Raw genomic sequence first — 15,828 nt, 5'->3', positions numbered from 1 at the left:
CTCAGTAACAGTGACCCGTACCTCAGTAACAGTGGCCCGTACCTCAGTAACAGTGACCCGTATCTCAGTAACAGTGACCGTACCTCAGTAACAGTGACCCGTACCTCAGTAACAGTGGCCCGTACCTCAGTAACAGTGACCCGTATCTCAGTAACAGTGACCCGTACCTCAGTAACAGTGACCTTACCTCAGTAACAGTGACCCGTACCTCAGTAACAGTGACCCGTACCTCAGTAACAGTGACCTTACCTCAGTAACAGTGACCCGTACCTCAGTAACAGTGACCCGTACCTCAGTAACTGTGACCTGACCTCAGTAACAGTGATCGTACTTCAGTAACAGTGACCCGTACCTCAGTAACTGTGACCGTACCTCAGTAAGTGACCCGTACCTCAGTAACAGTGACCGTACCTCAGTAACAGTGACCGTACCTCAGTAACAGTGACCCGTACCTCAGTAACAGTGGCCCGTACCTCAGTAACAGTGACCCGTATCTCAGTAACAGTGACCCGTACCTCAGTAACAGTGACCCGTACCTCAGTAACAGTGATCGTACTTCAGTAACAGTGACCCGTACCTCAGTAACAGTGACCGTACCTCAGTAACAGTGACCCGTACCTCAGTAACAGTGACCCGTACCTCAGTAACAGTGACCCGTACCTCAGTAACAGTGACCCGTACCTCAGTAACAGCCTGCAGCGATGCACCATGTTTCAGGAGTAGCTCCATCACCTTCACTCGGTTCTTCTTGCAAGCAATGTGAAGTGGAGTAAAACCGTTCTGCAGGACAAACACATGCAAACACACACGTGCACACACACACACACGCTTTAATATAGCAATCTAGGTAATGTACCTTTTCAGAAGAGGACTTATCGTTACTTACATAGAATAGCATTTAAATTGTCATAGAAATAAAAGTATAGTGACAGTAATAAAAAATAAAAGTAGGAAGTCCCAACATTTTGTACTGTATTCAGATGTGAGAGTGCTGATTTGAAACAAAGTATTTAAGTACTTGAGAGGTATTTTAATTAATACCAAATCGATCACATAAACACATGAAAGAAAGGCTCCCACAGTAAAATGCACTCTCTCTCATTTCTGTTAAATTGTTTTGAAACAATCTATGACATACAGTAGTTCCTCTTATTTCTGCTGGGTTAGTTGTATTTTATTCAAATGAAAGTCACACATTGGGTGTGTCATCATGATAGCAGACCCATGATAAAAAAAAAGGACACAAGCACACTTTTGTGGCATGTATATGCAAAGCACAAAATCATTTTCAGTTTGGAGTTTTGTTATTTGGTGGGGGGGGGGTGTTACATTGGGGACTTTCATTATTTCTAATTTCCTTGTAAAATTCAGTATTTTATTGGATTTACTGGATCATTGGGTTTATTTTTATATATTTACTTTCATTATCGGTGTGTAGTGTGTAGTGTTGGTGTGTTAGCTGTCTAATGCTGACGTGCTGGTTTGTTGATTATGTAGTGTTTGTGTGTGTTGGTCTGTAATTCTGCCTAACTAGTCTGCCCCTGGTCACCAAGCGATTAGGGGAAGCACCTGTTTTAACAAGCAAAGATAAACTGTAGGAAACCCCACCCAGAGAGAGAGAGAGAGAGAGAGAGAGAGAGAGAGAGAGAGAGAGAGAGAGAGAGAGAGAGAGAGAGAGAGAGAGAGAGAGAGAGAAACAGAGCACGCTGCATGACGTGTGTGTGTGTGTGTGTGTGCGTGTGTGTTTACATGTGTGTGTACATGTGCGTGTGTGTTTGTGTGTGTATGTGTGTGTGTGTATATGTGCGTGTGTGTGTGTGTGTGCGTGTGTGTGTAGTACATGTCCTCTCACCAGGGCCTTCGCGTTAGGGTTCGCCTTCTTGTCCACGATCACTTTGGCCACCTTGTAGTGTCCGCAGTGGGCAGCCACGTGTAGAGCGGTCAGGTAGTCGTTGGTCACGTCGTCCACGGGCACGTCGTGCTGGAGCAGCAGCTGAACACAGTTCAGGTGGTCACCCTGCGTAGCCATGTGTAGCGGCGACAGGCCGTTCTGAACACAAACCACAAAAACAAGTTACTCAAGTGCATTCACACTCATTCACAAAGTGCCCTATTGCAATTTAACAATGTACGAGAACTTTGAGTATTTCAAAAATGCCGTCATTGTTCCTGTGCATCTACTTTATCTACTTTATTTCTCCTGTAGGGGCATTTAGTGCAGACACTGTGTTGCTCTTCCCAGTGTGTTAGCTACACTGAAACACCCCACCGATGCTCAGGTTCCCACCACAGCAGTAGTGGCTGTGTGTCAGGAAGAGAAGCAGCAAGCCAGATACAGCATGCCTGATTTGGTCTGAATCTGACACCCGGAAGGACTCGCGGACATTCTTGCATATGTGACTGTCCCAGTGTCCACCACTCACACACACTCCACCAACACTGGTGGTCAGGAACTGGCCACTGATGCAAAACTAGAAGATGGCAGATCACGCAACTAGAAGACATCTCACCAGATCTAACTGTCACCTACAGGGGGTTTAACATAATAAATGTTTCTAATAAAGAAAGTCCACTCCCTGAATTATTTACATTCCCCGATATCAGCAGAAAATGTGATAGCATGCATTGCTATCTACTATCACATATGAGGGGACATCTCAGTACACACTGCTCTCACGGACAGGGAGAGAATGGTGCCTGGAGAAGGAGGCAGGGTTAAGGTGGTGGTTTGAAGGAGGTGGAGTTAGGGAGGCGGGGGTTAAGGAGGTGGGGTGAAGAAGGTGGAGTTAGGGAGGCAGGGGTTAAGGAGGTGGGTTGAAGAAGGTGGGGTTAGGGAGGCAGGTTTAGGGATGCAGGGTTAAGGTGGTGGTTTGAAGGAGGTGGAGTTAGGGAGGCAGGGGTTAAGGAGGTGGGGTAAAGTAGGCGGGGTTAAGGAGGCGGGGTTAGGGAGGCGGGGTTAAGGAGGCGGGGTTAAGGAGGCGGGGTTAGGGAGGCGGGGAGTCATACTTTGGTTTTGGAAAGGATTGGAGCTCCTCTGTCCAAAAGCATCTCAACCACCTGCTCATGGCCACTTCGTGCTCCACAGTGGAGAGGTGTCAACCCATCCTACACACACGTACACACACACACACACACACACACATACACATAACGACACACACATACACACACACCATACACACGCACCATCACCAGTAACATCAGTGAAAACTTGATATACATATTTACACTTCAAAAATACATTATAAAAAAAAAAAAATCACAGGTAGATATAAAATACAAATGGCTTGGTATGCTCCAAAGAACTGTTGGCCATACATCACAAAGAAGAACAGAACTGATCAGCTTGAGATAATTAAGGTAACATGACAGTGTCTTTAATATTCTGGTGATTGGGGACCTCTGGTGGCCAGAGGAGGTATCGCCAGCACAGACTGACAGGCAGCGATCACCTGTTTGTAACTGGCCACAATTGTCCCTGAAGTGTCATATGTCTTAGTGACCCAATAGTTAAGTCTGTTTTTGTTTCTAATGACCAATGAATGGAGAGGACACCCGTGTTAAGACCTTTTATAGTTTGTGTTTGACGTGCATCTTTGGAGATGGTTTACACTGGATAAAAGCACGCTCTCCTGGCACAAATGCTAAAACTTGACACTGTATGTTTCATGATCAGGGCTAAAAGGACAATATTATACACCACAGTGTGTGTTGTGATGACGGCCTGGGTCCACAACGTCACTATGCTAACAATAACGCTGTCCAGGGTGCTGAAGTCCAGCACACAGAGCGTCAGTCCCAAACCTGCTGCATGTGTGCAGGTTGGAGTCCCCTAGTTCCACATGACTACACCTAACCCAGGCCTGCAGCTTCACACCTCCACCTACACCCTGGGAGTGGGGACGTAGTCACTGCCCCATCACTCCGTGTGCATTAGAAACACTCCCGCTCTCTCACTCTTTATGCATTACAGACAGATCAACTATCAGTGACAGCTTACTGGAACCTGGAGCACGTCTAGCAGCTCCCCAAAGCCCAGGAACACTGAATGGACCTGCACCATCATTCTACACGCATGTCTCTCTGGGCATCTGAAACGGCCACCTGTTGCAGTGTTTGTGCACTGACACGGTGATCTCACTGTGTGTGTGTGTGTGTGTGTGTGTGTGTGTGTACCTTGGTCTTGGCGTCGATCTTTGCCCCTCGGTCCAGCAGAAGTTTCACCATGTTCCCATTTCCTCTCTTAGCCGCTACATGCAGCGGAGTGATGTCATTCTACACACACACACACACACACACACAAACACATGCACACAAGCACACAAACACACACACACGTACACACACACACACACAGACACACACACACACATAGGCAAGGACACACAGAGGTGCAACCAAATAATGTTACACACAAATATTAACAGAAAGGCTAATGATTTAAAATGAAATATTAAACTAGGTAAGACAACTGTGTGTGTGTGTGTGTGTGTGTGTGTGCGCGCGTGTGTGCGCGTGCGGGCGTCCGTGCGTGTGTGTATAAAGGCCCCACGTTTATAAAACTAGGTAATGGGATTCATATTTTACATCTGGAAGAGCAAATGGTACAACACACATATAAACACACACCACATCTTGCAATCAAGGAAAGATTATTTAGCTAATTTTGATGCTAACGCTGGATTGATTCCTATCAGAATTACAGAGCAGAACACAACAAACTCTCCCCTTATTGGCTCTCGGTACCGTCTCACTCAATTCTCCAGTAATTCTCCCTTTTGTATGCTGAACATGCACCTCCAAGCCAGCAGGTGGCCCTGTGTTCTTACCCTGGCCATAAAATCCACCGCCGCTCCCCTGTTCAGCAGTAATGTGGCCACATTTATGTTTCCATAGTGAGCTGCGATGTGGAGCGGAGTGAAGCCACTCTAATGGAGAGACACAGATAAAACTACATTACCCAGAAGCACATTTTTCAAGTGCCGTTGCTTTGATCTCGTGTACTTTTCAAAGGCAGGAAACCTGTTACAAGTATGCATTAACATTCTGAGGTCTTTTTCATTAATGCATTTATGAATCTATTAAAATCGCGGCATTCCTCATGCTTGTCAAGAAGTCATTGGTAGGTGATCTTCAGACCCCTCAAATACCTTGGACAGATTTGCCATGTATGTTGTAAATGAGAAAAATGTTTCATTTACATCATAAATGTGAGACTGTTAAAGTGATATGAAAGCATGCTATAGGCTGCTTTGCAGCTAAAGCCCACCAATCATAGGGGATTCCATCTCAATCATCCAATAATCTATAGCAAAGCAGGTGGTGATTGGAGACAGCTCCTCATAAACCTTTGTCTCCATGGGAATAGGCCCCACCCACTTTGCAGGAAATTATTGTCACAACAAACCACAGCTGCAGATGGTAACACAGCACAGCGCCGAATGTTTTCAACCCCAGTATAAACGTGGAGGATTAACAGGACACTTTCAGAACACAGATGAGTTGTTTGTACGTTTCTAGTGCAGGGTCACCAATCGCATCGAGCAAACATCACGCCGGGGGTTTGTACAAGGTACTGAACGTGTTCTGGTACTGAACGTGCTCTGTTAACCTTGTGAAAACAACTCCCAGCACCACAGAAGCAGGAGATCTCGTGTTTCCATGGCGAAGCACACGTCTCTCCATTCCTTGCACATTTGTGGCATGTTTTGTGTTGATGGTGAGGGCTAAAGGGGCCAGGAATGCCCAGCACCACACAGATCCACGGCTCTGCCAGCCCACAGCGACTCCTCTCCAAACATGGACCTGCAGGGATGGGGGTGCTGGAGCAAGACCCAGGCTCCCCCGGCCCCTCTCTAACAGTGATGTCCCCCCCCGGCCCCTCTCTAACAGTGATGTCCCCCCCCGGCCCCCCTCTAACAGTGATGTACCTCCCCACCCCCTCTCTAACAGTGATGTCCCTCTCTAACAGTGATGCCCCCCCCGGCCCCTCTCTAACAGTGATGTCCCCCCCCCGGCCCCCCCTCTAACAGTGATGTCCCTCCTTCGGCCCCCCTCTAACAGTGATGTCCCTCTCTAACAGTGAGGTCCCCCCCCCCAGCCCCTCTCTAACAGTGATGTCCCCCCCCCGGCCCCTCTCTAACAGTGATGTCCCCCCCCCCGGCCCCCCTCTAACAGTGATGTCCCTCCTTCGGCCCCCCTCTAACAGTGATGTCCCTCTCTAACAGTGAGGTCCCCCCCCCAGCCCCTCTCTAACAGTGATGTCCCCCCCCGACCCCCCTCTAACAGTGATGTCCCTCTCTAACAGTGATGTCCCCCCCCCCCCCCCCCCCAGGTCTTGAATGATCTCTGTTCTGCACACTTCTGTGACTTCCTTCTCCAATGAGCTCAGACATTTGCCATTGGTGGGTTGTGTCAAGTGTGTCAGACCAGAGAAAGTGGTCAAATGTGCAAAGCATGCTGGGAGGAAGCACGGCTCCAGCACTCCTATGTTCAGCAGAGCCGAGACGCTGCTTGACTCAAAGACCTGTGTGCTCTGAATGTGCTCTTCACAAACGTCTTCACAAACACATCATATTCGCACTGGTCATATCATACGTGTCCAATGAATGACCAGAACTTATTTGTGACGAACCAAACAATGAGCAGGTTAAACTCTTCTGTTAGCCTATCAGATGGCTTAGTACAGGGATGTGGAACACCAAGCCTGGATGCAGAACTGTGCAGGGGGAAACATGCACCTAACCTCCACCCAAAGACAAAGCATGTCCTCATCCATCCACCCGTCCATCCATCCATCCATCCACCCATCTTTCCATCCATCCGTCCATCCATCCTTCCATCCATCCATCCACCCACCCATCCATCCGTCCAACCATCCATCCATCCATCCACCCATCTGTCCATCCATCCGTCCAACCATCCATCCATCTGTCCATCCATCCATCCACCCATCCATCCGTCCATCTGTCCATCCTTCCATCCATCCATCCATCCACCCATCCATCCACCCATCCATCCGTCCAACCATCCATCCATCCATCCATCCATTCCAACCATCAATCTGTATATCCCAAGCAGGGGTAGTGCATCCACAGAAGAGGAGTGAGGGAAAAGGGGAGAGAGAAAGCTCAAGAGAACAAGTGAAAGTGAATGAGAGAGAGTAACTAAACTGCTTAAGCTAACGGGGCAGAGACAATGGGGAGGGCAGCAGCACTAGAAGAGGGGGCTGGGTTACTGTGACAGCAGGGGTATATCAGGCTCTGTGTGGTGCATTATGGGCAATACCTCTGTTGTTCTATTCACCATCATCTACGGTGAGATGTGAGGACAGGAGAGAACGGCTCGTTAGTATGTACAAACAAATAAACAATAAACACACATATATAAATAGGGGCAACAGAGGTAAACCTCTGTACACAAAGACTAAACCCGTTAGAAAAGGGGGACGGGCAGTGTGGGGGTTCAGTAGAACTGACGGGCGGATGTGAGGAATGAGGGGGGTCAGGGGTCAGGGGTCAGGGGGCAGACCTTGGACTCCACGTCAGCGTTGTGGTCGTTCTGGAGCAGCAGGGCTGCAGATTTGGTGTCGTCCTTGCGGGCGGCGATGTGGAGCGCGGGCAGACGCACCTTCCCCTTCGTGTCATTCTCCAGCAGCAGAGACACCACCTGATCATGGCCCTGCTGTAGCGCCACAGCCAGAGGGGTGAAGCCATCCTACACACACACACACACACACACACACACAACACACACACACACACACACACACACACAATCATCACACATCATACCTACAGCCGAAACCTTTAACCATTATACACAACACCACCATCGACCTCCATAAACACCAATAAGAGTACATGAAAGCACCTTTATATTAGGTACCTTCATGTACTCAGTTACAACACTGGCCCTCAGAGTGGCCCTCTGTCTGTGGTGAATATCTTTACAGTTTAAATAAATAGAGAGGAGGAAGAGAGAGACAGAGGAGAGGGAGAGGGGGAGGGAGGGAGAGAGAGAGGGAGAGAGAGAGTGAGGGAGGGAGAAAGAGGCACAAGGAGAGAACGAGAGGAAAAAATTGCAGCATAAAACTACTCAAGGTCACTCAGCCTCACAACAATCAATAACACACACACACACACACACTAACACACACACACACACACTAACACACACACACACACACACACACTAACACACACACACCTCTGTGGCGATGCTCTGGCTGGCTCCGTGCTCCAGGAGGAAGCGAACCACATCCAGGTGGTTCTCCTGGGCTGCCATGTAGAGCGGCGTGAAGCCATTCTGGAACAAACGTAACGCAAACACATGACCACAATGTAACACTAATGTTACCACATAACCACAATGTAACACTAATGTTACCACATAACCACAATGTAACACTAATGTTACCACATAACCACAATGTAACACTATTGTTACCACATTACCACAATGTAACAGTAATGTTACCACATTACTACAATGTAACACTAATGTTACCACATAACCACAATGTAACACTAATGTTACCACATAACTACAATGTAACAGTAATGTTACCACATAACCACAATGTAACACTAATGTTACCACATTACTACAATGTAACACTAATGTTACCACATAACCACAATGTAACAGTAATGTTACCACATTACTACAATGTAACACTAATGTTACCACAATACAGCTATGTAACACCAGTGTTAGACTAATACTAGTACAACATAACGCAAATGTTACATTACTACAACATAGTAGAAATTTTACTACCTTACCATAATGGAACAAATAAAAAGAAAATAATTCTTTACCTAACATGTTTATTTGCACTTATGTCTTGTAGCTGTATATGTAAGTTTGTATTTGACATTGTACTTTCAGGATGAGAGTGTCAGGAATCTCATGGTCATTATCATCACACACGCTGCAGTTCCAGCCCACACTGATCAGATCAGTCTGTCTGCTTCTTCTGCTGCTGCACTACCTCCTTTATATTCACTCTTCCCTCTCTCTCTCTCTCTCTCTCTCTCTCTCTCTCTCTATCTCTCTATCTCTCTCTCTCACTCTTCCCACTCTTCCCACTCTCCCTCGCTAGCTCACCCACTCACTCTTCCCTCTCTCTTGCTCTCTTTCTCTCCATCTCTTTCTCTATCTCTTTCTTTCTCACTCTTCCCTTTCTCACACACACTCTTCCCTCTCTCTCACTCTTTCCTCATTCTCTCTCCCCTCTCTCTCTCACACACACTTCTCTCTCTCACACACACTTCTCTCTCTCTCTCACTCTTCCCTCTCTCTCTCTCTCTCTCTCTCTCTCTCCCTCCCTCTCTCTCCCCTCTCTCTCTATCTCCCTCCATTAGTTTGGCCAGTATTCTCAGCAGTCCATATCTCACAGAGAGTGAGTCACACTCATTGTGCACCAACAGTGTGGATGAGCAGAACACACACTGAAACTGTTGAACCTATCAAAATGTTTGGCTTGGTGGGTGGGGTTTTTGGATGTTGTCGCCATGACAACCAGGCAAAAGGTTGCTATGGCTGTTGTCATTCTTGAAATTTTATTTGCTGCAGTGCTCACACACGCACACACACACACACACACACACACACACACACACACACACACACACACACACACACACACACACACACACACACACACACACACACACAGGTCTGCCAAAGGTCCAGTCTTCAGTCCACTTACCTACACCATGATGTGACCCTACTGCTTACTGAACCCATGTTACTACAGCAACAAAGAGGTGCTGACTCAAGTATGAGATAATGTTTAAGGTTTTGTGCTGATCATGCACACACCACACATGGCAAATCCACTTAGTGTGTGTGTGTGTGTGTGTGTGTGTGTGTGTGTGTGTGTGCACAGTGATCAAGACTGAAGTTGGCATGTGTGATGTGTGCAGTAATGTGTGTCTGGAGCAATCCAGTGTAAGCAATATCAACCTGCAACCTTGGCATGTTGTGAAATGATGCATGTGTGTGCCTTCCTCTGAATGTGTGTGTGTGTTTGTATGACTGAGTGAATGTGTGTATACCTGACTCTCAGAGATAACATTGATATATATGACTTTCTATGTGTGTTTGTGTGATGTATATGTGTGTGTTGTTGGTGTGATGTGTGTGTGTGCCTGTGCGCATGCCTGTGTGTGTTTGTGTATGAGTGTACATCTGGCTCTGAGCATTAACATTGTGTGTGTGTGTGTGTGTGTGTGTGTGTGTGCGTATGTGCGTGTGTGCGTGTGTGCGTGTGTGCGTGTGTGCGTGTGCGCGTGTGCGTGTGCGTGTGCGCGTGTGCGTGTGTGCGTGTGTGTGTGCGTATGTGCGTGTGTGCGCGTGTGTGTGTGTGTGTGTGTGCGTATGTGTGTGTGTGTGTGTGTGTGTGTGTGTATACCTGGCTCTGAGCGTTGACATTGGCACTGTTGGTCACCAGTTCTCGCACCACGTCTGTCTGTCCCGCCAGTGAGGCAATATGCAGCGCTGTGTTTCCTTTCTGTTGCACAGGAAACAGGAAGTGATCAGCAGAAACAGGAAGTGATCAGACAAAACAGGAAGTTATCAGACACCTTGATGAATGAATGTTCAATTTATATAGCGCCTTTCAGAATACCCAAGGCACTTTACAATTTTAACACAAGTACAAGTCACAGACAACCAATCACACACACACGGGCAAGAAGTGGCAGCCAATTGCACACAGCGTACTCTCTACCGGGATCCACAGCCCCCTGGGGGACTGAATGGGGTGCAGGAAGGGGAGAGAGGACAGACCCTAGTGGCAGAGCACCATCCACCACTGGGCATACAAGCACACACACACACACACACACACACACACACACACACACACACACACACACACACACACACACACACACACACACTACTTTTTATTGAACAGAGAGACACAGACACACACTCAGGGAGAATTTGTCAGGTACTGCCAATTTACCTAACCTGTACCTAACTCAGATAGGGACTTGAGCCCAAGACCCCAGTGCTGAGAGGCAAACGTACTAACCACCAAGCCACCATGTTGCCCATTAATGTTGCCCTGCTATTAGCTATAGTACCAAATAATACACTATATATATATATATATATATATATATATATATATATATATATATATATATATATATATATATATATATATGTATATATATACTAAAACAAGTACACTAAAACAGTATGCAGAAATATATAAGAATATAACTGTGCCATCCTAGAGATTTGGGACACAGCAACTAAATGCTGCAGGTCGAACACACGCTGGGGGGCAGCTGAGAGGTGACCAGCCGAACCAGTAAGCACACAGCTCCCCTCCCTAACAGCCCAGCTGCTGGTGTCTCTCTGTGAGGTGCGTCCCCCAGTCCTGTCACGCTGCCACAGCACGCCCGACACGGCCATGAGCTGTTGTTTCCGCTGACCTGAACGTAACCTCCTCAGGAATATCATTCACACTGGCTGTGAGATGCGGTTTCCGCTGGCCTGACTTTAACTTCCTCCGCACACAAGCATGCATGCATACACTCGCGTGTACACACACGCACACACACACACACACACACACAGAGCCCACTCGTGCCCAGTAAAGGCACCATCAGTCTTTTTATACTCACAGAACATAGACATGGCACCTCAATTAATCTGTTGGTGAATCATGCTTGTGTATGCGTTTGTTTGTGTACATACTGTCCACATACATTATATATATTTAATATGACTGTATGTATAATTCAAGAAACACATCTTGAAGAAAACAAACTCCTCCCCCCAAACTTTGCTAATGCATCTGAAATAACTAATAGCATCCTAACGCAAGCACATCAATATTTCAGCACAGGTAATGGACATGAAACATAAGCAGGATGAATCTCTTGCTTGTGGATTGTGGACGTGTGTGTAGAGAGAGAGAGAGAGAGAGAGAGAAGAGAGAGAGAGAGAGAGAGAGAGAGAGAGAGAGAGAGAGAGAGAGTGTGAGTGAGTGAGTGAAACACTGACCTTGGTGGCTGCATCAACGCTAGCCCCCAGTTTGAGGAGTTCTACCACCACCTCCACGTGGCCCTCTTTGGAAGCCAGATGTAGCGCGTTCAGACCGTTCTGAAACACCAACTTCCAACGTTAGACACACCCCCAGAGTGAGACACACCCCCAGAGTGAGACACACCCCCAGAGTGAGACACTCCCAGCACACACGCTCCTAGCACACACACTGCTTTACAGGAACTCGCCTAGTACTAGTAGTAGTATGTGTAACAGTATTAGTGTTAGTAGTAGTGTAACAGTATTAGTGTTAGTAGTAGTGTAACAGTATTAGTGTTAGTAGTAGTGTTTGTAGCAGTATTAGTGTCAGTAGTAGTGTGTGTAGCAGTATTAGTGTCAGTAGTAGTGTCTGTCACAGTATTAGTGTCAGTAGTAGTGTGTGTAGCAGTATTAGTAGCAGTAGTAGTGTGTGTAGCAGTATTAGTGGCAGTAGTAGTGTCTGTCACAGTATTAGTGTCAGTAGTAGTGTGTGTAACAATATTAGTGTCAGTAGTAGTGTGTGTAGCAGTATTAGTAGCAGTAGTAGTGTGTGTAACAGTATTAGTAGCAGTAGTAGTGTGTGTAGCATTATTAGTAGCAGTAGTAGTGTGTGTAGCAGTATTAGTAGCAGTAGTAGTGTGTGTAGCAGTATTAGTAGCAGTAGTAGTGTGTGTAACAGTATTAGTAGCAGTATTAGTAGCAGTAGTAGTGTGTAGCAGCAGGGTTGCCAACTTTTCAAGATGGCTTGGAGTGAGTGGTTGGCGCCAGAGCGAACTGAGTAACTCATTGAATCATAGATGTGGATCAGTGGTAAATAAACTAGATTTTTTTTCCGGTGTGAGAAATCGGAAGTGTGGTGTGAGAGCGTGTGAAGACGGTCAAATACGTGTCTCACTCTCAATGCGTGAGAGTTGGCAACCCTGTAGCAGTATTAGTAGCAGTAGTAGTGTGTAGCATTATTAGTAGCAGTAGTAGTGTGTGTAATAGTGTTAGTAGCAGTAGTAGTGTGTGTAGCATTATTAGTAGCAGTAGTAGTGTGTGTAGCATTATTAGCAGTAGTAGTGTGTGTAGTAGTATTAGTAGCAGTAGAAGTGTGTGTAGCATTATTAGTAGCAGTAGTAGTGTGTGTAGCATTATTAGTAGCAGTAGTAGTGTGTGTAGCAGTGTTAGTAGCAGTAGCAGTGTGTAGCAGTGTTAGTAGCAGTAGTAGTGTGTAGTAGTATTAGTAGCAGTAGTAGTGTGTAGTAGTATTAGTAGCAGTAGTAGTGTGTGTAGCAGTGTTACTAGCAGTAGTAGTGTGTGTAGTAGTATTAGTAGCAGTAGTAGTGTGTGTAGCATTATTAGTAGCAGTAGTAGTGTGTGTAGCAGTGTTAGTAGCAGTAGTAGTGTGTGTAGCAGTGTTAGTAGCAGTAGTAGTGTGTAGTAGTATTAGTAGCAGTAGTAGTGTGTGTAGTAGTATTAGTAGCAGTAGTAGTGTGTAGTAGTATTAGTAGCAGTAGTAGTGTGTGTAGCAGTGTTAGTAGCAGTAGTAGTGTGTGTAGCAGTGTTAGTAGCAGTAGTAGTGTGTAGTAGTATTAGTAGCAGTAGTAGTAGTGTGTAGTAGTATTAGTAGCAGTAGTAGTGTGTGTAGCAGTGTTAGTAGCAGTAGTAGTGTGTGTAGCAGTGTTAGTAGCAGTAGTAGTGTGTAGTAGTATTAGTAGCAGTAGTAGTGTGTGTAGTAGTGTTAGTAGCAGTAGTAGTGTGTGTAGCAGTGTTAGTAGCAGTAGTAGTGTGTGTAGCAGTAATTCAAGGGTCTGACTCTCACCTGGTTACAGATGTTGATATCAACGCCGCTCTTTATGTAGTCCAGAGCTTTCTCCAGATTACCTGCCCTGGCCGCCCGCAAGTAACTAGCATTGCTGTCCGACTAAAGTGAGAAAACAAGAGAGACACACACAAAAGGTTTAGCTCGGCGGTCAAAGACAAATCAGAAATGTTCGTCCCACTCCAAACATTCACAGTCTTATGTGTGGGGTGAGTCCCACTCCGTACAAACATTCACAGTCTTATGTGTGGGGTGAGTCCCACTCCGTACAAACATTCACAGTCTTATGTGTGGGGTGAGTCCCACTCCAAACATTCACAGTCTTATGTGTGGGGTGAGTCCCACTCCAAACATTCACAGTCTTATGTGTGGGGGTGAGTCCCACTCCAAACATTCACAGTGTTATGTGTGGGGTGAGTCCCACTCCAAACATTCACAGTGTTATGTGTGGGGTGAGTCCCACTCCAAACATTCACAGTCTTATGTGTGGGGTGAGTCCCACTCCGTACAAACATTCACAGTGTTATGTGTGGGGTGAGTCCCACTCCAAACATTCACAGTCTTATGTGTGGGGTGAGTCCCACTCTGTACAAACATTCACAGTCTTATGTGTGGGGTGAGTCCCACTCCGTACAAACATTCACAGTCTTATGTGTGGGGTGAGTCCCACTCCAAACATTCACAGTCTTATGTGTGGGGTGAGTCCCACTCCAAACATTCACAGTCTTATGTGTGGGGTGAGTCCCACTCCGTACAAACATTCACAGTCTTATGTGTGGGGTGAGTCCCACTCCGTACAAACATTCACAGTCTTATGTGTGGGGTGAGTCCCACTCCAAACATTCACAGTCTTATGTGTGGGGTGAGTCCCACTCCAAACATTCACAGTCTTATGTGTGGGGTGAGTCCCACTCCAAACATTCACAGTCTTATGTGTGGGGTGAGTCCCACTCCAAACATTCACAGTCTTATGTGTGGGGTGAGTCCCACTCTGTACAAACATTCACAGTCTTATGTGTGGGGTGAGTCCCACTCTGTACAAACATTCACAGTCTTATGTGTGGGGTGAGTCCCACTCCGTACAAACATTCACAGTCTTATGTGTGGGGTGAGTCCCACTCTGTACAAACATTCACAGTCATGTGTGGGGTGAGTCCCACTCTTTACAAACAGCTCTTCCTCACCTGTGACATTCCCTGTTTTATGTTCTGGTTTTAAAAATACATGCCATTTACGGATACAATGGTAAATGGCAGGGGACCTTCCTTTAACCTGTGTGTGTGTGTGTGTGTGTGTGTGTGTGTGTGTGTGTGTGTGTGTGTGTGTGTGTGTGTGTGTGTGTGTGTGTGTAACCTCTAGCAGCTAAGAGTCTAGCCCAATGTCAACAACTTAATTTGGGTTTGGGTACATTGTATTTGACACAAATGATAACACAGCATGGGCCTTCATGTCTAAGTTTAAGTCTACATATCTCTATCTCTCTCTTTCTTTCTCTCTCTTTCTTTCTCTCTCTCTCTCTCTCTCTCTCTCTCTCTCTCTCTCTCTCTCTCACACACACACACACACACACACACACACACACACACACACACACACTGTGAGATCCGATCAACAGTAAGGGTTATTCCGTTGGGATTTGCCCTAAATGAGTTGCTGCTGATTCTAATTATAGCCCTCTAGTAAAGTCCTTCTGTGCAAGGTGAACGATAACCACCATCTCCACTATCTCCACCACCTCCACCAGCTCCACCAGCCTCCACCACCTCCACCAGCCCCACCATCTCCACCATCTCCACCACCTCCTTGAGCACTTGTGTGTTTCTGTGTTTATTTGTGGTTATCTAAGCAGATCTCCTGCAATATACAATCAATCACAATCAAAATTCTTCTTCATGTGTGGACGAAATCCTCCATTTTCCTCCGAGACAGCACTGCTTGTGTGACACGACGCCTTCCTGTAACAAACCAGTCAA

At 46.5% G+C, this 15,828-nt stretch overlaps 1 protein-coding gene across 9 annotated transcripts in view; it reads right to left on the bottom strand.

Annotated features, from left to right (window-relative positions):
* ank3a (ankyrin 3a) overlaps positions 1–15,828 on the bottom strand; it is a 103,924-nt gene that overhangs the window by 57,831 nt on the left and 30,265 nt on the right. For 6 of the 9 annotated variants that reach the window (XM_076978622.1, XM_076978623.1, XM_076978624.1 and 3 more), the window contains exons 2-12: positions 13,856–13,957; positions 12,031–12,129; positions 10,421–10,519; positions 8,209–8,307; positions 7,531–7,716; positions 7,288–7,311; positions 4,830–4,928; positions 4,177–4,275; positions 3,007–3,105; positions 1,853–2,050; positions 682–780 (exon numbers count right to left, since the gene is read on the bottom strand). In XM_076978622.1, coding sequence (XP_076834737.1) covers positions 682–780; positions 1,853–2,050; positions 3,007–3,105; positions 4,177–4,275; positions 4,830–4,928; positions 7,288–7,311; positions 7,531–7,716; positions 8,209–8,307; positions 10,421–10,519; positions 12,031–12,129; positions 13,856–13,957 — 1,203 coding nt within the window. The remainder of the gene's footprint in view (positions 1–681; positions 781–1,852; positions 2,051–3,006; positions 3,106–4,176; positions 4,276–4,829; positions 4,929–7,287; positions 7,312–7,530; positions 7,717–8,208; positions 8,308–10,420; positions 10,520–12,030; positions 12,130–13,855; positions 13,958–15,828) is intronic. The other 3 variants (XM_076978630.1, XM_076978628.1, XM_076978629.1) reach the window with 1 other exon arrangement.

This window comes from Brachyhypopomus gauderio, chromosome 17, assembly GCF_052324685.1.
Source record: "Brachyhypopomus gauderio isolate BG-103 chromosome 17, BGAUD_0.2, whole genome shotgun sequence".
Taxonomy (NCBI): Eukaryota; Metazoa; Chordata; class Actinopteri; order Gymnotiformes; family Hypopomidae; genus Brachyhypopomus; species Brachyhypopomus gauderio.
Note: the sequence above shows the minus strand (reverse complement) of the source record. Positions and strands in the feature narration are given on the sequence as shown.